The sequence below is a fragment of the Myripristis murdjan genome, chromosome 10 (genome assembly GCF_902150065.1).
Source record: "Myripristis murdjan chromosome 10, fMyrMur1.1, whole genome shotgun sequence".
NCBI lineage: Eukaryota > Metazoa > Chordata > Actinopteri > Holocentriformes > Holocentridae > Myripristis > Myripristis murdjan.
The window spans coordinates 17,672,242-17,694,892 of NC_043989.1; the positions used below are offsets into that span (position 1 = coordinate 17,672,242).

Genomic DNA, 22,651 nt, shown 5'->3' on the forward strand with positions numbered 1-22,651 from the left:
CACCATTTTGAAAAATATTTCCTGAAGGTCTATTTTTGTTGTGTGAGCTTCTGTCAGTAAATGAGGGGGTTGTACAGTACATGAGGGAAGCCATCCCTGCTCGACACATCTTGGAGCTTGGCTGCAAAATGAAACTTTTTGTCTTGAGATAGCAATTATATTGTTAGTTTCACACTCCACTGATCAAGGTCCCATCCCAGCACTTGTCACTTATGAGCCAGAACAAGACAACTAAATGACAACTAAATGGTCAATGTATTTGTACTAATCATAAGCTAAAATTTAAAGGTCATGACAGATGTGGTTGTAAATATGAATCACTTAACATAGGCTATTCAGTTCGTGAGTAGACTTAGCTAGTACAGTTAGAAAAATTACAAAGCTGCTTGTTGCTATGTGGATGTACACTGCACTAGCCTCGAGCTGGTTGATACCAACTTTCTATCGTGCTGCTTGGTGCACCAGTACACACTATTTCCCTTAGGGCTCCGCATGGCCTAAATAGTGCATTCTGTCAGTTGCACAGAAATGAATAGAGATGACAAAAAAAAAATTGACCTACATGGTACCTAGACATTGCACAACCCATCTGCATAGTAAGGTAACACTACAAACAGTCCACTAGGCACAGTGTAGGCCTACACTGTTCTTAGTTTAATTGTCCATTCAAAGTAGAGGGGATCTGGCGTTGAGGGCAGATAACGGCTGAGTCATGGAAGTGAATATGTGGCAGCCTCAAGTGTGTAATGCAGGAGTATAGGAGAAGAGCACTTGCTCTATCTTAAGTGGTATTTGACATGACTGCCCAAAATGTGTGTCTAGATTGTACCAGGGAAATAATTTATTTTAACGATTGAAAATGTTTTCTCACATATAAATTTAGCAAATCCAAAGAGACGATTTATGGGTAATCAGTGTTTCAAAGGAGTCACTGCATATAGTAGCTATTTATGCCACACAGCAGTTATGTAGGAGTTAAATCTGGGCTTGATGATTACCTCTCCAAAAACATGCCAAATGGAAAAAGGCCCTGATTTTTAGAGCAGCTTTACCAAGCAAGAACTGTAGGGAAACTGGGGTCTAGCTGATGCAGCAGTATAGCATTTGGATCACAACTCTAGTGTCAAATGAGGAGGACTAACACTGCTTCAATATTTGGCTTCAGTATGTGACACAGCTTTAATGGTGCTGAGCTTCATGGTACACACCAGGAGCAATCAACCATGTGCCACAGAGGGCTGCTCATGAGCAGGTGACTTCACTAATATGTTCCTCCTATGTGGCTGAATGTGTCCTAATTAGTGAAATCAACTAATCCAGTCTTTATTTGGAATGAAAACCAGCATACACAGAGGCCCATCCTGGCATATGGCTGCATACCCCAGTGGTATATATATTCTGACAAAATGAATAGCTCCGCTCGCCTTCCCAATGATGCTCCATTCTACACAATGGCTAAATTCCTACCTTTGGTATCACAGTAGCCAACTTCACATTCACATGTCAGCATTTGTTGCCTTACGGCCACTTCTCCCCTATGTTGTCTATAAAACAACCAAGTGTCCTTCCACTCATCCATCCATCTGTAAATGGCATAATTAATTTCCCATGACTCCACTCCCTGGCGAGAGGCAACACGCAAAGTTAGCCATGCTGCAGCTAATCTTCCAGGCCTATAACTCTGCCTGAACTACACCAAGAAAAAAAAATGAGATGTCCTCTTCATCTTCATATCGCTCCACCCAAGTGCAGGCTACGCTGTACAGAGTAGCACAGGAACAGAGATCAAGTGCCTGAGAGCAGCCACAGTCAGTTGCAGGCTACAAGTTAATTGCATTATAGTCTTCGTCTGAGAAGACAAGAAAAGTGAGGGAGTGGGGCAGCAGTGTGACGTATTTACCCTGCCTGGCTGGGGTCAGCTTGTGTCACACCAACAGACATACACACAGACACCTCCCCAGTGTCCAGGGACCATTTCCAGTGGCACACGAACATGCACACATAGCCCTCCAAAAACAGGTCAAACCCATGACAAAGACACACTGTCTGGTTTGTCCAGCACAATGCTTTGTCCTACATCGGATGGGCCTACACAGTTGACTGGGCACACAAATTGGGTTTGTAGGCTCGCATTATCAACTAGACAGCAGATTCCTAAATTTTTTGCTTCAAGAGGAACAAAGCTAAATTTTAACTCTCAAATGTGTCAATCCTATGCCTTCTGACAGCTTGGTCTGCATTAGTGAACATTCTTAGCCATCTTCCAAGGCCAACAACAAGACAAGCTTTTGTCTTGGCCACTTATCTCTGATGTTACACTGATGTACAGCTCCACAGAGAGTGAAGTGGAAAAGAGAAAACAGATGACTAACAGTACCCAGGATGTTTGCTGCAACAAGGGTACATTTTTTCTGGTTTGAAACTGACAACACATAAACAGAGGTCATTATTGTTCAGATAATTCCCCCAAAATAGCAAAAGGTGGGCTTTGGAAACAACAACAACAAAAAAAACAGAACACCATCTTAACGGCAGTTACATGCTTGCCAGCTGTGAGTGTCTTGGCAAATAATCCAAAATAAAGACTTTTTCAATGACAGTCATGGATAGTGGACACAGACAACAAAACACTAATAATGTAGCAACACCACTTCTAAAAACAAGTGGGTTTGATTAGAGTTTTGTATAACAGCATGACTACCAAGTGACAAAATGAATAAATTGGGAATAAACCACAATAAGCATTGATTTTATTGTGCTAGAATTTAAACTCACTGTATGTATTAAATATCACATTACCAGAACATTCCCATACAATGTCAAAAATGGGAAACCGAGAGAAAATGAAAAACCTGCCAGGTACATTTTTGTTTTGGATTCAATTTACATGTATGCTCTTCTCAGCAAAGTATTTTTCAAACAATCAAGATCTGATGCTGGCAAGAATCAAAAGCAATGTGCAGTGATGTGCAATGACCAACAAGGATTGACATTCAGGTCAATTTTCAAAGTTACTGGCCTGAGCACAAACTACTGGTCTGTTTTGATGCCGCCATATTCCCTTTACACTACAGTGAGTCTACTCACTTGTATGCGTAACTAAGAAATTCTCAGCATATTTGGCACTAGTCCTCATCTTTTTGCATCATAGCATAACCACCACCACCACTCTGGCCAGTGAGGCTTGCACACTGTTCTCCTTTCAGTCTTGGTTGCAAGGTACAATTTTATTTTTTTAAAAACATCTTCAGCCCTATTCTAGTAGTCTAACTATAGCAGTTTCTGTAACCTGTTATCCACTGATTGTCTGCGGGAGCAGTTAAAGTCACTACTTGCTTGCAAGTAGTGACTTTAGCAACCTCAATCACATTCAGACTCACTTTCAGAAGCAGAACTGCTCTCACTCTACAATTAACCTAAACTGCAGTGACAGTATTCTACATCTTTATGACAAAGACAAAAGTGTTTTCTGACAAAATAGCAATTCTGTCATCATTTCATAATCATATTTGTCTTATTTGCAAGCCTGGAGCTCCAAGAAAACACTGTTGGGCCAGTGGGAAATTAATGTCAAGCCCTATGAGTTGCAGGTTGTTTGTGCCATCACACACTAAATGAAAACAGTCTGGAATATACACTTGATAAACAAGTGCAAGTATAATTGTCAGATAACTCTGCAATGCTATTAGCTTACACTAGATTGAAAGACACATGTCTGGAGAAAAAAAAAAAAGAATTACTGGGCTCGCTAAATAAAACATTAGTAACAAGTCATCAATAAATGCCTCCTCCTGAAACCGCCAAAGTAAACAGAAAACCTGTATTAAATGCTGATTAGTGGTACTGGCTATGACATTGTGCAATGCCCCCCAATGCTCTCTGTCCGTGGTGCCATGTGTGTTCGCATTGTAGGGCAATACACTTGCGCAGTTCAAAAGTGACTCAGAGAAAATCAAAGTCACTTATACAGCAGCAGGAGATGTAGACACTTCCCTGCACTGTTGCCAAGCAGTAAAAAGAAGAAAAAGAAAAACTAAAGATGGTCTCAGAATTGTGCTTCTAAGAAAATACAGGAATTGCAATTTTTAGCTGTTTTTTTTGTTTGTTTGTTTGTTTGTTTGTTTGTTTTAAACATAAATTAGGACCTTCTTTCTAAGAATAAAATGCCTCACAACCTGTGAATGTCACTAAGCCATTGAGCTGGATTTAATTCATGATTAGCATATAGTGCAAGGAGTGGTTGATAAAACAATAATAATAAACAGCAGTCACGCTAAACTGTAGAACAGAGATCTTCAGAGATTCTGACCATTTTGCCCCCCAACTGAGAGCAAAAGCAGTTTGTGCAAATGATCGACCAGATAGACCTCGACGCAGTCCCCACCTTCAGGCTGTTATTCTCCCTTGTGAGCTAGATCAATAAGGCCATTTTCAGGGGGCAGATAGTGATCAGTGCTCCTTTAATAAACTTCCATCTATCTAACGCTCACCTGCAGCCCACCAAGTGCATGATGAAATGATTAAAATGTATATCACACAATAAGGTTCACAAACAGCAGAACAACAAAGGCACAATCAGGGAGGGAGGGCAAGACAGAGAGAGCAAGGACAAGGGCAAGCTACAGCAGGGAGAAATGCTGGAGAAAACAAAGACAGTCATTAACATGCTAAGAAAGGTCTGCTGATGGTAAGGACAAAGGAAAGATGAATAATTAAAATATTCTGATAACAACCAGAAATAAGATGTTAACAGAGGGAAGACACCTAATAAAGCCCAAATCCCTTTGAAGAAAAAGGCCAAGCCGGCCTTCTGCATGCACACTGCACAGTCATCCCCAAATGATTATGTCAGGATTTTTTTTTTCTCCCATTTAAACAGCTGGTAAGCCACAGCTGGACAGAAAATGCCTTCTGAATCCAGGGGAGGGCTTAGCACTACTCAATGGCCACATTATCAGTCCAGGCACGCTCGGCTGAGCAGCATGGCATAGCTGACAGCCAGGCCTAGGCACCAGCTAACAACAGTCACTGAATTCTTTCCCACTGACAGCTTACCAAAACTATAGTAACATTCCTGGGCACTGAGCACAGTGTGGGCCATACAATGACATGTCATCCACCCCCCGACTACTCAGACCAGAGCACACACACGGGACATCTAACTTGCTGGGCGTCTGGGAGAGGAGGAAAAGTGACAAAGACATCGCTTCAAGAAGTGATAACAGCCACCCTCAAGTCGCAACTCCCTGGCTACACTGGTCTGCAAGTGTGTTGAAAGACAACCTGATATCAGGAGAAGTGAGGAATAAATGAGAATTGCAAGTGGGGGTGTGTTAGATGAGGAGACCTGCCGTCGCAAGACAAATGGTAATTTCATTGGATGATGATTTGATGGCGGATTCCTGACTCGGGAGTTGTGGGAGGCATGAAATTGAATTTGAAATGGAACGTGTGTGGGTTGAGTCCCACCAGGCAGGTGGATATAGCCATTTAAATATATTTGAGAACATCAATGACATCTGCACACTTTTCTTCCCCCGTTCCTTCAAGCAGGAGTTATGCTCCCAGTTGTCATTTCCTTGGCAACAGTGGAGAAAAAGGAAGCATTTTGATAATAAAGTGGAAAGTTAACAGGAAAGTGTGCAGAAGCTGTTCAATAACATGCTTGTCAATTATATTGTCTCACCATGAGCTACAGCTCCACTAAGGATTAGCAAGCCAGCAGATAACAATTTACACAGAATGTAAAGAAAACCCCACCACCACTCCAAGCGCACCTATGTAGTCAAGCTGATGAAACTATAGGAGAACCAGCTACTGGGTGATGGAGAGACATAAATTAGCTATCTTCAATTAGGATGGTTACCCATTAAATAGATCATTCAGTAACCATAAAGCAAAGGGTTTTTTAATAATAGATAAAGTAAAAAAGACAGAGAAATAAGGTGCTATGCAAGTGTATAGAGTTAAACTCAATTAACCAGTATCACTTTTTCCTCACAGGGAGAGCCAAAAGAATAGAAATCGACTGCAGAGGAGTAACAGCATCCAACAACTACACTAAAACAATGAAACTGGTGATGCACAAGACCACATGTGTTTGGACAGCCTTGCGCTGAGCTGTAACAGAGCATGCTCACTGGTTCCTGGTAGGAAGCAAGGACTCGATGGTGTATAGCCTCAAATGAATAGGACACGTCTCCATAAATGGAGTAAAACCCACTGAAAATGGAATTCTATCAGGCTCATGGCATATTCTTATTTAAATGTCCTCCACTGGGGTAGATGGTATGTACATAGTCTATGATTTATTTAACAACCCTCCTATCTAAGCAAGTACTCTGCACAGGCCTGAAACCACACACTGCTGCAGTATGTATTTTACATATACCTTGCTTGCGGACATCCTCCACAGCAGCAGTCAGCTCATCTTTAAGGAACTGACTTTCCTTTGCAATCTTTTCTCCTTTCTCCAGGAAGTTCTGGGTAGCAGTCTCCACTGAGGCAGCCAAAACATGAGCCTTCTTAGAGCGTCCCTTCTTCTTGTTAGAAGGGCCTTTGTTGCTCGAGTTTACCAGAGTGGTGACCTACAACAGAACAAAAATTCACATGTCAGACACAGCGGCTTCAGGATCTTAAATGAAGCTGGGAGATTGTGGTTATGCCGGTAAGTCACTGAACGGATCACATTTAAGAAAGAGTGACAAGACCAGCCTGGTGTGCAGCAGCACCCAGGCAAAAATATCAGCGCCACTTAATTATCTGCTTTCACAACCAACTGAAAATACTGAAAAAAAGGTGGAACAATGTGCTTAAAAAAAAAACACTGAAAATGCTGTAAACATAACAAACATAGGCAAATGTAACTGTCTCATGTTATTCTTGAGAGCATTATTTGTATTATTTTAGATTAAGTAGCAGCCTTTGGGCGTAACAAGCGGGCCTATAGAAATTTTCACAAAACAGCCTGGCACCAGATGTTTTTTTGACATCCTGGTGACCTGCCACATTTGCTGCTGTTGAGGGCAAAACACCATAAAGATCATCATACTTGAATAAAATGCCTTACTAACTTCAACAAATGTCACTTTATCTTAATTTTTTCCAACAGTGCTTAATAATTACCTCAAAACTGGCTTTACTGAACAGATATCATTTCCTTTTAATATTTAAGATTATTATTTGCATACAAAGAATATACTGCACAGCCAAAACATGAGTTTTAAATGTGAGGAAATATATAGCTTAATCTTTTTCATGAAAATGATTTGAGTAATAATTCCATATTGCTACGCCTTACAATTTTACAGGCCATATTCGATGTGCCAAAATTTTAGACTAGTTCCCTGTTTTGGATGGATGCCTCTCTATATTCCAGTTTTGCTTTCCTCATTATTACCCTGGATGCTTTTCTATACACGCGACTCAAGACAAATTCCATTACATTCATATAATTAAGACAAATTCAATCAAATTCTCACATCACAAATTCATCACTTCCATCCAATTTCCATCCTCATGTAAGAACAGTTTCGTATTTTTTTTAATTTTGTCAGTTTTTTCATGAGGTGGCCTCAAATGAGCCTGTTAAATTAGATTCAGCAGATACTTGAAACTAAAAAAACAAACAAAAAACAAACACGCACTATCCAAAATGACCCAAATAAAAATGATGAATTCCACCTATTCATAAATGAGTGCACATTCTTGAGACTTGTGAATTAGCATAGATGACTCCCCACAAATGCCATAAAAGACAGGGATCAAGCCAGAAATTTCATTCATAAAAATAACACCAAAGACAAGCAAGCCTAAACTTTATTGTCCCAATGGAGAAATTTTCTATGGACCCAAGTGTCACAGCTTTCCAACCAGGCATCATACATGTCGATCCAAGTGGCTGAACAAATAATAAACAAAAGATACTGTATACATATACATATCTCAACAGTGTGAACAATAAAAGTCTCTTATCCTGATATGCTGCTCTACCCAGTGTCATGAAATTACTGCAGCTCTCTATCCTACCACCTTGCACATCCTGGCATTACAGAACCACCGCACAGACACTACTGCCTCAGCATCTAATTTAAAAAATTAACACATCAACAGAATTAGGTAGAAATGGGTTCTACAAACGATTAGTTTACACTTAGGGGCCCTTAATCGTCTGCTAGAGGAGCGAAACTCATACTCAGAGTGGAGGATATGATATGAGTTAGCTGATACTGATTAATTAATTTTCTTGATATTTCAATGTATTGATATTTTTAATATTGTTATTAAAAAAATATTTAATGGTAATTTATAACTTAAACACTTTTTTAAAGGTTTAGAGAATCAGGATATTTGTAGAGATGACCACACAACATGTCCAGAGCAGTTATATATTTTGCTTGTACTTTCATCAGAAAATTGGTGAACACAGAAACTTCTCTTAAATTGCTTGTATGCCTAACTGCACAAAGGCACTGTATCCCTGTGGCCTGGTATTTGAGCTGTCCTCCTATTAAGACCAAGCCAATATTTGGGTGTCAGTGAGGGACTGTGGCCCTGGTTTTAGCAGTGTGTCCCATACCGTTGGTACTAGTCGGCCTTTACAAATAAAGCTAGGCACACAGGTATCTTACCTGGGTGACCAGGGGCTCCAGCAGCCTCTCCACTGCCAAAGTGCGGATCTCCAGGCTCTTTGGATCCCATTTAAAGTTGATGTTGGCAGTATTGATGCTTGTCATGTTCTTACAGATTCTGGGCATGATTAAACAGGAAACAGTGGAAATGAGACAAAGATGCCTTGGACTCATTTAAGTCCATTTTTCACATGCAACAAGTACACCTAAGTTGGACTGCACTAAGCATGAGTATCTTGGTCTTAGAAAACTTTGCTGTGTGTGTAAATAACAGGGGGTAGCTTGTATCCAACACATTGTACATTTAATACATGCACTGACAAAAAAAAAACAAAAAAAAACTAGAGGTATGTATCCCCAAGTGAAGCTTCCCTTAAGATTTGTCAGCCTAGCTGCTAAAACGCTGAATGCCATACAGTCAAAATATTTAGTGTCCTTATTAGAAAGAGTGGTCCCCATTCTCACTTGAATGACTGCCATAAGCAGAACATAGTAACACTATGGCCTGTTTTCGATTTTCCTTTTCAGGCAGTGACTGCAGCTCCATTGATTAGCTATCACACAATGAGGGGCAGGGATAATCAGCATGCCCCGGGGGTTGAGCAGCTTCAGCTGAATTGTGTGAACAACACTGTAGCTAGCTAGTATCCTATATTGTCAAGTCAACAGAAATACTTCAATGCTACGAATACAGAAGGGACATCTGATTAGTGCTAGCACTGTCTAGCCAAAAATGCAATTTGTTTAAAGAGGCGTTGCCTTCCGGTTGCGCTCAGTTGTGAGTGATATCTGCTCTGTGATGGGTCAGTCCTGTTATGATCTGTGACACCTTTTAAACTTTGCATAAATATGGGTGAGTATAAATATGGATGCTATAAAACAGCCGTTCATTTAACCTTGGGAAAACCCTATAAGTTGCTTACATGGTTCTCACGGCTGCTTTAATCTCCACCTTTCTCATACAGCGTTGCAAAACACCCCTACCTGATGTAAGACATTAGGAAGCAAATTCGGGAGTAATTCATGTGTCTAACATGCGTCATCAGGGCTGGGCTTTTTAAACTGGACTTGAAAGTATAATAAACAAACAGGAAAAGTCCAGGATACTTAGTCAGTGTTCATCGTGTATTAAGTCACAACACTGATAATCCCCCAGAATGACCGCCGTATCAACTGTCACATCACACATCAAACTATGAAATATCCTGAGCAGTAGTCGCAATTGCAGAAGTATGGCTCCGTTATGGTGGAGAGCGACCTGGAGGGGCGGCAGACTGGGCCAACACCTGAGCAGCTAAAATGCTAACACTGGGCAGCTAAAGTTACATTTGTTGTACATTAGTTTCCCCACTCAGGTAAACTACACTACAATAAGCACGGCGTTTGTGCGGGCTAAAATCAGCTTTAGAGCTGGTGTGTCTATGTGGTTTGGACAACCTGAAATACGATTCACCAAGATTTTTTTTTACTACTACCTTCCGTTAACATTAATGAGCTAACTTCGCCTATATCCAATTACGTTAGCCAGTTAGCTAACGCCAAGTTAGCCAGCGCAGCTATTGTGAGCTACGAGCGCTCGCATTTCTGAGTAACGATAACGTTAAAAAGGCCACACTTGGATTTAATACCAGTCGAGATGAAGTCGCAATAAAGTTAAGATGTCGAAATTCCCCAAACTTAACAAGAGAAGTTGTAAACTCACCAACAACAACCCACTCGAACAAGTTGAGTTTAAAAAGTTCAAAATGGAGGAATGGGAATTTGAGGAGAACTCCTTGACTCAAAGTTTTCTTCCCTTTTTAACTCCCGTCACTAACCGAGGTTAGTTCTTCTTTTTTCGGTAACTTCTCAAAGTTGTGCCTGTCGGGTAAATGAATCAAATAGTCTGACTAATCACGACTGAGCAGGCTATTTGACTCCAATGTGAAAAGTTTCGGTTGTGGTTGTTTCGATGTCGCAGGCTGTAGCCCAACAATGGATAACAAGGAGGGGGGCTGCGGCTGGGCTGGGCCGGGAATCATTTCCTGGACTCGCAGCCGGCAGGCCAATACACAGCAAGCATGCGAAGTGGTAGGTGTTCTGGGTGTGGCAGGCACAGGGCAGCACAACGTATGCCCTTATAAGGATTAATTATAGCCTTCATAAAACTAACTGCCCAATATATGCCCACGCTAAGATCTTAGAGTCCAATTTAGCCATGTAAACATTTTTAACAGTATAAAGAGACAAGCATTCATGTGCCCTGTGAGTGAGAAAAAAATGCAGTCAAACTTCAATTACTGAATAACGTATGGTCATCTGAAGATGAACACTTCATCTCAGAAGCTGTCCTGTATTTTGAATGATAAACATGGTCATGGACTTGGTGCAGACAAAAAGTGAATGGCTCATTAACCTGAAAGCAGCAGAGAAGTCTTTTCTGGTTGTCGAGCTGCTGCAAAGAAATCTGTCTCGGTGTTATCTTTGCTGTAGAAATCACTTTTGGTAACCATGTCAAGACAATGTACTAAACAGCTTATTGCCACCTTTGAGACATTTCTATGGTTTGGGATTTCGACCTGCTTGTATACAAAAACTGATTTGTGCATTTATTGTTTGTCTTTATTTTATTTTATTTTTTTGCAACGCACTGCTCCCCAGCTGCACCAAATCCATACTTAGAAACACCCGACATTAAAACTGAACAGCCAGAATACAAGCCCAAAAATATGATCACAGTCTTAGTTTCTCTTGACTGGTTTCTGTAAAGCCACAAATAAATTGTAATATCCTATTTCTAAACAAGTAATAGCATGGCCTTGCACCGCAATATATCACTGATTTAGGTGAACAGTTTCATTCCAAAATGCTATTTATCCATTTTTTAGAGGAAAAAAATGTTACCTATTCAATCAGTGTTTTAAATGCATCTATTATATTAGCTCTAATATTTCATAATTTCACTCAAGCATTCAGGTTGGCAGATGAAGTGTCACATTTTTGAGATGTTAGATAATTAATTTTAACTCTCTTATAAGCTTGCACAAACTCTGTGTTCACTGGATACAAAACTCTGTGTCTGGTATTTAGTATTGTGCTGTTATGAAGCTCTCCTACACCAAAAGCTCGGTATTAAATGTGAAAGCATAGAACTATTTGTGTGGAGACTCAATGTAGGTTCTTGCATTTGAAAGAAAACACCAGGGGACATGGCCTTTTCCACTCGAGCAAGCTTTTCACCAATGTCAAGGAATCAGACATTAGTCTCAGTATTTAAGTGCAGGGCCATTTAGCCAACTTAGTACAGTCAACAAATACCTTCATTTCTGACTTACCAGCTGCTCCTTTCCCCTTGTCTCCTTCCCTGCAGTCTGTTTATTCTCTGTGGAGTGTCCTAGTGTTGCCCTATGGTCTCTCTCTCTCTCTCTCTCTCTCTCTCTTTCTAACTCTCTCTCTCTCTCTCACAGACACACACACACAAACACACAGGCATACCCCATGTGTTAAAAATTTGGCTTGTTCTTCTTTGTTTTTCATCATGTGTTTATCTGCATTTCTGTCAGTTTTCTATAAAGCACTTGGTGAGAAAATTATTAAAAGCCTAAATTCCAAAATAAATTTGACTTGACTGTTAGCTTGCACAGATGTCTACTATAAAATCTAGAGCAGCTTGACTTCAGTCCGTCTTAGATATGACATATGGTATTCGTCCCGTGTGCCTGTCCCGAAACTAAGCCTCGGTGTCACAATAATGTTCATGGATTTCAAATGCAGTGACAAACCCAAGCAAGACAAGACTGTGCAGAAAACAAACAAACAAAAAATATAAGCTGATAATGTTATAAGCAGCAGTGTTCACCCAAAGGAGGAGGCTTTGAAGTCAATTGATGTGTTATCGGGTGCACATGCACTGAACAGGCTGTATCCTCAAATTCTCACCTTTTATTGATATATCAGAAAAGATCCCATCACACCTGCACTGACATTTCAGCAAATGCCTTTATCAAGGTGCCTGGTGGTAGATGGAGGGAGCTGGTGGTAGTCATAAATTAAACCATCCCAAGGTCAGTAATTTTCCAACCTCAGTTTTGAGCCAGTCATCAAAAGAAGCTGGAATCAACCTCTGTTTATGCACAGGCTGTGATCAGTATGCTGCAGTAGCACTTTTGCAGAATGTTTTTTTGCAGCTCCGAGAGTTATAAATAATGGGAAATTTGATGAACATGTTCAAGAGTTAAGTATTTTTGTTTGGGCTTAATGAAGTGGGAAAGCCACAAACAGATTATATGAGGAAGGCCAAACACCACTTCTCCCCCCAACACCCCTACCTCATCCACCCACACACCAGCACACACCTAAAACTGTTTTAAGATGGCAATGTGCAAGAATGAACACTTGATTCCTTTTTATTCCTACTCAACATGGTGTTTTTTGCAGCTACATTGTATCTTTTTACAGCATTGCCACAGCCACAGATTTTACTTCATGGCTATAAAAAGTAACTGGGAAGGTAACAGGCAGTTGGTGGTGTTAACAACCTGCATCCTCTAGCCTTCATTGTGTGTTCTCAGTAACTCTTTTTGCTGGCAACAAATAATTATAGTATGTATAACTGCGTTAAATAATTAAATATGACAAAGCAGCACAGGCAGATAGGCCATAATGCCAATTACATACAGAGAGGAAACTGCCATAAAAGAGCAGAGGCAATCAACTGAGATCAGTGGTGGTGGGCTAAAAGAGAGCATTACTAGCCATAATGCTTTTTGTTCTGGCGGAAAGCACAAAACACACAGTTCTATTAGTTGGCCGGAGTAGGTGTTAATTAAGAAGCTCCAACTGCGCAGCATGAATTACAATCTTAAAGTGAATGTGCTTACACATTTAGGAAGCTCCTAATGAAGAATCAGAATGTGATTATGTTTTGGAAAGATACCCCTGAATATTTCTGGTGCATCAGTAATTTGCAAATTTGCTTATGTATTTAATGGCATATTTATTTACTGTAACAAGATATGTATCATTCTTTTTTTTATTTATTTCTTTTTGCAATGATTTCAATCATTTCCGTTACCCAGAACAGAGAACCTCTTATACGACTGGTGTAGTGCAGATTTGTCATTCCAATTAATACTCTGTGGAGAAAAGGGATTAGATGTGGGGAAACTGTGTGCTTGAATGATGAATGTTTGTTCAAGTAACAGCTTGTTGGGAGGACAAGTTTGGGTGTCCTTGAACTCCATCTTTTTGTACCTGTTGGACCGACAAATGATAGGAGCACAGCATGCTATAAATAATTCCTTCTCATAATGAGGAAGTGCACATGTTTATCACATACTGAATGTATAATTGAGTATATGCAAATTTGTAGTGTGGGCCACCATGGTGGATTATGAGAATAAAAAGATGTTGGATATATTCCAGTAACCTATTTGTATTCACAATGTTGTGTGTTTGTTGTCTAAAGGACAGAAACAAATGTTGATATGAGTTTTCATTTTTCTGTTCAGGAAAGACAATATCTTTTATTAAATGACATTCCTTATACTATGAGCTGAGTTTGTTTCACAATTGCAATTGAGATATACTTGTTATAATAGGCTATTTATACACAGTATATGGATGAGGAAATTTCATTATTAATATACTATTTCAGTTCTATTACATAAATTCCATGACAAGTGTTATCACACATTTGAACCTGAACTGAGATGAACTGATTTAAGAATGCATTTTCTGTCAGGAATCTTTACTCGTGTTTTGACAGCGACTGAACTGGGAGGTATTCACAGTGAGACTGCAAAAGTTATTTTGCTCACTGTCATAAGGAACACAGCTACTTTCGCTCTGCCCACATTCACCTGACTCATCTCTCCAGCTGTCCATCGAGCTGCATGATGTCACCTGCAGGCCATCCTTTCCAGAGTAAGGCTGTTTACTTCACTACCCTGATTAGTAATGTGTATAGTCCGATCTAGGCGTTACTCATCCACAGCAATACCCAAGAGGCGGAAAGTAAAGAGAACAGACTGGTGACACTGATGATTAACCTTGATAGCATTCATTCACTCTGACTTCATAGTGAACATGAAAAGAAAAAAACAACAACATTGGAATACAGGCGTCACAGTGGATTAACAAAAGTCCCTTGAGAAAGATCAGACATGTTTACGGTGAGGCGTTGGAACTGTAATGCCGTGGTATTCAGTGATGGTGCTGCCATTTGATTGGACGGGTCTCAGTTCTCCTGATGAAAAGCCCCAGTCAGCAGTCGGATGGACTCCACCTGCTGGTTTGACCCATGGGGTCTGACTGTGCTATCTGATGCACTGCTAGACTGAGTCTGATGGCGTTTTCCCTGATCTTGGCCTTGGTTAAAAAGGGCAGGATTTAACAGTGACTGTGTTTACATGGACTTGAGGATCCTGTCTATGATGCTGCTTTTGTGTTGGCACATGTAAACACTATATGCCAGTTTCAGAAACCTGGATAAGCCCATATCCCAGTTTTGTGAAACTGGATTATGCTGGCTGGAATACTCCAAAAGAAATCATGATATTGTGGCATGTATAGATCTTATCCTGGTTTCTGACTGCTGTCGACTACCTGTGCAGGTGCAGCAGCAATGACAGCCTGACACCAGTTAAAGTGGAGGACTTGTTTAATATTTTTTGTCATTCTCCTCTCCCATTGCTGGCAATACGCTGGATAAGCTAAATCCACAACGCAATGTTGGCATTTAATAGTGCTAAGCCCACTGTAAGTCAAAGTGGTCTCATTTTCAATAGCCACAGTCAAATTAATTTAAAGTAGAGAAGCATATCAGAGTAACAGTTTCAAAATTCCCTGTTTATATTGTAACTATCACAGGTGTCTGCACAAACAGCATGCAGTAATCAGTAAAAGGGACACCAGTATTTACCACATATACAGGGATATCAATAACCAGATTTCTCTGTGTTCAATATTAACTCCATATCTCGAATATGATCAAAACTGGGATGGGCCTCATAACTGAGATAAGTCATGTCCATGTAAACACAGTCATTGAGATGATTGTTGAAAAGTCTGTTGTCTGACCACTGAATGACATTTGATGAGCATTTTCCTTTTCTGTTGGATTGTTTGTTTTTACAGTGTCAGCTATTTAAAACTTAGATTTGCATATCTAATTATAACTGTAGCCTGTAATTATAACTCCAGCTTTGTAATCAAGTGTTTGTAGAACAGCACAAATACATTTCTGAGAAATGGTACTGTTAACAATATTATAACAAACGTGTATCATTTGCCTTTTGTGCTTTCCAGGCAATTCTTTCTGTGATCCTATTGTCTCCTTTACCTGATACATTTCATTTCTGTGTAGACAATAATGTGTTTGTAATAATTTTATGCAATCAATGATTGCTGAGTGAAATACAATTACTAGCAGACTACCAACTGCAAACACTCTCCCCATTCACTGTACGCTCACTACTTGAGAAACCTTGTTTTATTCCAAACTTCTCCTGGGAACTGCTGCCCTAATTTCCTGCTTTCCGACTGGGATTTAGCCTGAAAGAACGGTGAGGAATGTAGAGAAGCCCCAAAATGAAATATAATGTAACACATTTCAAAGCCATAATGGTTCAGGTACCCTCCACCGTGTCATGCAGTGCACTCTGTCACATCCTCTTTTCACTCATAAGTCTTATTGTAAAGCTTTTGGACCAACCATTCCATACTGCAGCCCACTGAACTCAACAGATGCCTGTGCACTTCAAAAAGATATAATATCCATTTTGTTGATGTAAGCATAAAATGTGTGCAAGGTCACAATATTGCAGGAACTGGAGTGCTGAAGACAGGTTATTTAATGTCAGGTTTTAGCTGTCAGCTAAATTGTGAAAATTGACTGTAAAGAAGGCATTACTGAATATGATCATATGCTGTATGTTTCAGGCTTTTGTAGAGTTTCCTAGAACCTGAATAAAATTAACAAGCGAAGGCGGCATTGAAACCTGTGCTGAGAATCACTAAGGCTAATGTGCAATTATATTTCTTCAACATCTCTGAAATTAATTACAGCTTAAGTTACCATCGTAGTCTAAGGTTCCCAATTAGAGCACTCTAAGAAAGCCTGAAGGAAAACCAATACTTTTTTTAATTATTATTTTTGCTTTGATTTTCAACATTTTTGCACAATGTTTTAGTGTTTGTCATTTCACAGGATTTAAAATAGTTGAAACTGGCCCATTATTGACTCAAAGATTATAGAATCATAAAGCCCAGATTCATGCTTTTTCATGTTTCATCCACATATCTAAGATTCACATGGATGTTTAAAAAAAAAAAAAAAAAAAAAAAAAAAAAAAAACATATTTCACAGATAAAGGTTTTATTAAAGTAAATATGCTATAAATGGAGCTATTAGGGGTGGGGTGGAGGCACATCAATTCTCTATGAACGCCTTAAATGTATGTTTTTCTAATGTTTTTCCAACATCAAAATGTATCAGTGTTCTGGGCATGATACTAAATGGTAAACTATGTCATGGTCAGCACAATATGCAGCTCCTCAAATTTAAGGCTTCAACAGGAGGAAATAAAGGAAGAAGCAAGTTTTTTCTCCCTCTCTTTTCCCAGATAAATAGGTAGAGTGACCCAAGCATTCTTGTGGGAAATTGGAAACCGAACAAGTGGATGTGATAGACAAGACTTCCAAGTGGGGGAAATGACCTTTCAGTATTAATGATGCAGGGAGCCCTGACGTCATCAGGACCTGACTGGCTCCTTGTGATCCATAGGAAATGAATAGACGTGGCTGTGCGAGAATACGAGCTCACATTCAGCCCCATTTACGCCATCTTTACTTTAATAAAAATTCATCAAACCAACTACCCCTCTCTAAGCTTGAGTCACCATTTACTGAATGCAGCAGCAGCAGCAGTGTAGTAATTCAGTGAGCACATCCTCCCACTCTCCACACAGCTGATGATAAGTCAGATGATGTCTTGTTGAAATATAATAATTTTTCCCCCTTTTCTCCAGCTCAGGCAGAACTTATAACCCCAAACATTGGTTTGTTTACGAATTTGCTTTGGCACTAACCAAACACAATATAACATACAATCAGATTTCTCCACACATAACAATTGTAATCATTGTCTCAGGACCTCAACCGTACTTGCCAGGCAGCAATGAAACAACAGAAAAAGAGAGAAAATAATGTGTTTCTCTCTGTTTAGTCAACCATGCCCATATTTTTGATACAGTGCAAAGCATGGGTCATTGAAAGCATAAAATTCTCACACATCACAGAAAATGTAGTGATGGGAAGTGATGCTCCATCGGTCAGACATTGATTCTTTCTGATGTAAGCGCTCATGGTGGGAGGGAAGTCACCAGTATCCTGCTCATGGCTTATTTGCGGTTTCCATCTTAAGCTGTTGCTGCTCACTTTTACCTGATGTGTTGCTGTGATTTGAAAGGATAATTAGCGGTGCAGTGAGTGAAGAGTTTTTAGCAGCACCTGATAACGGCAAAAGTATCTTCCTCCTTCAGGGCTTTACAAATCCAAAGAGCATTCCCTGCAAAAAATAGCTACGTTTTGAATAATGAATACGAGATCCTAGAACAGACGATCCATTCATATGCAAAATTCTTCTACCAAATATAAAATACACAACCTGTGAATGCAGCTGAAATAATTATGCATTGAACGGGCTCCTTGCTTACCTTTCACCAATATATCACCATGGTAAAGATCAGCTTTCATTCCCCCGAGAGGAGTCACAAACCTCAAGGGAATTAAGAGAAGATTTTGATAGTTAAAGTGCAATGGATAATTACCCTTAAATTACGCAGAGTGAGATTCTTTATTCTCGCACTATAAATGTCTATACCTGCCACTGAAAACATCAGTTTGAGGTAATAATAGCTGCTGTACCACAACAAATAAGCAAAGCTCACTCAGTAGATGAGCTTGTTGTGAACCTGCTTGCTGGACTGGTGGCTCTAAGAAGTGAGATACAATGTTGAAATACGGCTAGACCAGACAGCAATAAACGCCCAGTCATTGCCAGGGTCCACCACTGTAAACAATCGTGGGGTATCTGTCGCCTGGGTGTCCAATCAATCATGGGGATGTGTCCACTTTAATGCACTGTCAAGAGAGGTTTATGGATTTCTATTCTGACCTGTCAATGTTGCCAATAACATGGGATTCCATGCGTCTGTTATCAAAATTTCATGGTATTTCATGACAGGAAATAAATTCATGAGTAGCAGAAAAATCAGTTTCAGATTTCTGGGACAGGGAGGTATTTTTTTTGTTTGTATGTTTGTTTGTTTGTTTTTTAATGTAAAAATCCCAGTTTGCTATGCCATACACAGTAATCATGATTTTGTTACTTTGCATATCCCTCCTGGGACATGAAATACTGGGAGCTGTCATATGTATACAACCAGGGGATTCAGATGATAAAGTCAAGTGGGGCTCAATGTTGTACTCAAAGCCTCTTAGGGAGGGACAAAACCTATGACAATCTTGAACTGCTCAATAACCCCAGGGCATTTGCAAAAAAAACAGTTGGAAATTTTCATCATAATGCATAATTCACTTGACAGTCTTAAGATGAGCCAGCAGATGAATATATAGTTTTGAAATGATGAGTGAAATTAAGCTGGCACATAGATGTTCTCAACATTTAAAAATCCAACAAAACATAAAAATGTATCATCTGTGAGTCCATAATGGTTATTTGATATTAAAAAGGCACCAGATTGGCCCATGTTTGAGTAATTTCCACTGCCAGTAAGATGTTTCGACCAAAGGAAGCGAAATATGACAAGATCATACCTTGTCATGCCTCTGCAAGGAAATGACAATAATAACGTCATCAGTGGTAACAGTATACCTGTAATAGGCTGCTTGGTTTCCTACTTTAATTAAAGTGTTGACTCTAATGGGCAGCATGGGTAAAATGCCAAGGCTCGACCACTGATGGACTGTGCAATAATCTGTTCAATAATGAGGTGTGCTCTAAATGACATGCTTTCATTCAGTGGCCTTCGACTGAAGTCTTTTAATTACACTTGGAGGTGCACAAATTACTTAAATGAAAGACAGGGATCTGTGTTCAGGAAAATTGATTTAACCCTGTTGGTTTGCATTCTCTGCAACAGTTGTTATGCAATCCATAACAGCACATCCGCAAAAGGCTGTGCGACATGGCAACAAAAACTAATCAAAGGGTTGAAGCACGGTTGACTGCAGCATTGACATGTCTTTATGAGACATGACAAAAGACAATACAGAGTAATAATAAAAGATGTCACGTTACAGTTTCATCGGGGAAAGAGACATCATTGTTCCCTTTAACATACCAAGGTTATCTGGTGACAGGAGTCAGCTCTGAAAAAACCCAATAAGATTTGCCTGTGAAAAATATACTGCAGCTTATCCAAAAAAAAAAAAAAAAAAAAAAAAAAAAAGTCTTCTCTTAAGTGTAATGAAACCATTAAGCATGAAGCATGAAAGGACAAGAATAACAAAAGGAATGAGAGGAATAACCCAGCTGTGTTTTTCAAAATCAGACAAAGGGAGGGGTTTATGAGGGCAGAACAGAGGGGAGAGACAAACTGAAATTAAAAAAAAAAAAAAAAAAAAAAAAAAGAAGAAGAATGGTTTTCATGAAAAAAGGCAGTGATCAAAAGTATGTACTATTCAAGAATTTTGCATCCATTGCAGCATGAGAGTTCCCACACCAGGTTTCCAATGGCACGTATGACCACAGAGCTTTGGTCCGGCTTTCTTGAGCCTGCAGAGGCACAGTCTGTACCCTAAAGTCATTGCTTGCAGTGATTGCCAGGCTTCGTTTCACTGACTGTGGTAAATGTTTCATACTCTATTGGAGGGGGTATGCTCATGAGGATGGCTGCCTTATGAAAAATTTACTCAGACAGATGTCTAGGCCTGCATCTCCTACCACGTAACACTTCTCTAAGCCAATCGGGAATTGATGAGTAAGCTATTAGAAAGCCATCTATACTGAATGTGAGGACTCTACATCAGGTTGCATTTGACTTTTTTCCTGAGAAATTTGATTGCATTTGAATAACACATAAAACTCCAACAAAATGCTAAACGCCAAAACTTATTATTGATTAAAATTGAATCTAGCTCTTAGTTAACAAAACTGCTCAGTTTGATCAGACTGGTGCAATGCCCATTCAAAACGTGCCTGGAGAACTGCTCATCCAAACAACTTCACACTCGACACTGGATCTTTGGGTCCTCAGCAATACACCCGCCAAGTGTGAAGTCGATCAGATGAACGGTTGTCAAGGAAATCAAAAGACAGACAGACACAGAGAGTGTGCATGTGTGTAGTTGTGTTTGTGTGGTGTGCGTATGTGTGTGTGTGTGTGCTGCCCTTCCCCCTGCCTCCACTGAGCTGGCCTCCACTGAACTTTGCTTGTATGTGTGTGCTTGATTTTCTGCACAACCGTTCACCCGATCAACTTTGAAGTTAACACTGCACTCCCTTGGGTCCTCAGCAACACACCTGCCACGTCTGAAGTCGATGGGATGAACATTTGTCAGAATAATCAAACCGCAGACAGACAGACAGAGATTCCCCCATGTTTAGTTAAATGATTTCATATTTGATACTTTAAATACTGTGACATAAGCAGTAGGTGAAAATAGTTTTTTTCAAATGGCATTTTGGAAAGAAACCCATCATTTGTTGTCCGTGCGTCACGGGTATGACGCACTTGCAGGTTTCATTCATGGGGTCCATTTGATCACATTTCATACAAGGAACGCAAACTGAGAGGGAATTCTGGCATTTTCACACTCGCTCTACAGAAGAATCTCTAGCTTCAGTGATAAGTCTCCAATGACCTCAGGCAGTGTGTGTGAGTGTGGTGATCCTCCAAGCTGCTAGATTAAGTCAACACAGTTTTCTAATAAATGCCCTTCACTCCTCAGCAGTTGCCATTCTGCTTAGAAGGATAAAGCATTTCCTGATATCTTTTTGAAAGAAAAAAAAAGCCATTTAACATTCACAAAGGAGTCCAGTGTTATTGATTCAGTTATTTGCGCTTTCCTGCTCAACTCCATTGACCAAACACTACATAGTTTGTAGTATATAGCCTTTTATCCTTGATAGCCATTCTACCACTCCTGTAGAATACTGAATATGAAAAAATCCAAAAGTAATTTGGAGATCTACAAAATTGCTTGAAAAACACTGGTATGAGTAGTAGAAACTGAATCCAATCCTATTAACATGTCACCACTTTTTTACTCCTATTTCCCTGCTGTGATTACTCCACTATTGAAAAAACTAAACCTGGAGCCCAAAGTCCTTTAGACCTACAAGCCACTCTAAAATCCAAGCCTTTTTTTTTTTTTTTTTTTAAATAATAATAATAAAATAAAATACTTGCAAAGACTGTAGCCATCCAACTCACTGATTAACTCTCCTGTAATAGTGTATTTGAACAGTCTCAATTCGCTCAGTGCACAAGACGAGTGACGCACATCCGGTTTCATTTCAGTTTCCAGTCTGTGTAATGGCTAACCCCGCGTACATATTTTCCCGCTGCCTCACGGATTTGCCAAAATTAACAATAAACGATGTCCACCGACTCGTTGCTGCCACTTCCCCTGCCCCCAAAAGCAAAAGAGAAAAAGGGTTTAAATTATACATCTCCAGCTACTTGCACAATATCGAAGGTAAGTAATTTAGAGAAAGCTAGCTAACGGTTGTTAGCTAGCTTTCTGCAGTCGGCAATACATTGCCGACTGCACCGTGGCTGCCTTCTCTTCGCGGCAGCCACGGTGTTCGATTTAGTGTGTAAATTTTGTTTTTCCTCCTCATACTTTTCCAGTATAATATGCACTCCTCCGCCGTTAAATACGCGGTGCTTTTGTCCTTGTCACTCATGTTTGTCGTTGGCTGCCTCGGAACCCGCCCCTTATACGTGCGTGTTCGCGGCTCTTGATGAGGCTCCCTAACACCAGGTCTGGATTCGAGACCATAGATATAGAAA

The 22,651-nt window shown here is 39.9% G+C and overlaps 1 protein-coding gene across 1 annotated transcript in view; it reads right to left on the minus strand.

Annotated features, from left to right (window-relative positions):
• ctnna1 (catenin (cadherin-associated protein), alpha 1) overlaps nt 1-10,614 on the minus strand; it is a 117,071-nt gene extending 106,457 nt beyond the window's left edge. The window contains exons 1-3 of the mRNA XM_030061463.1: nt 10,333-10,614; nt 8,631-8,748; nt 6,392-6,587 (exon numbers count right to left, since the gene is read on the minus strand). Coding sequence (XP_029917323.1) covers nt 6,392-6,587; nt 8,631-8,735 — 301 coding nt within the window. The 5' untranslated portion in view covers nt 8,736-8,748; nt 10,333-10,614. The remainder of the gene's footprint in view (nt 1-6,391; nt 6,588-8,630; nt 8,749-10,332) is intronic.
• Between the last annotated feature and the right edge of the window lie 12,037 nt (nt 10,615-22,651).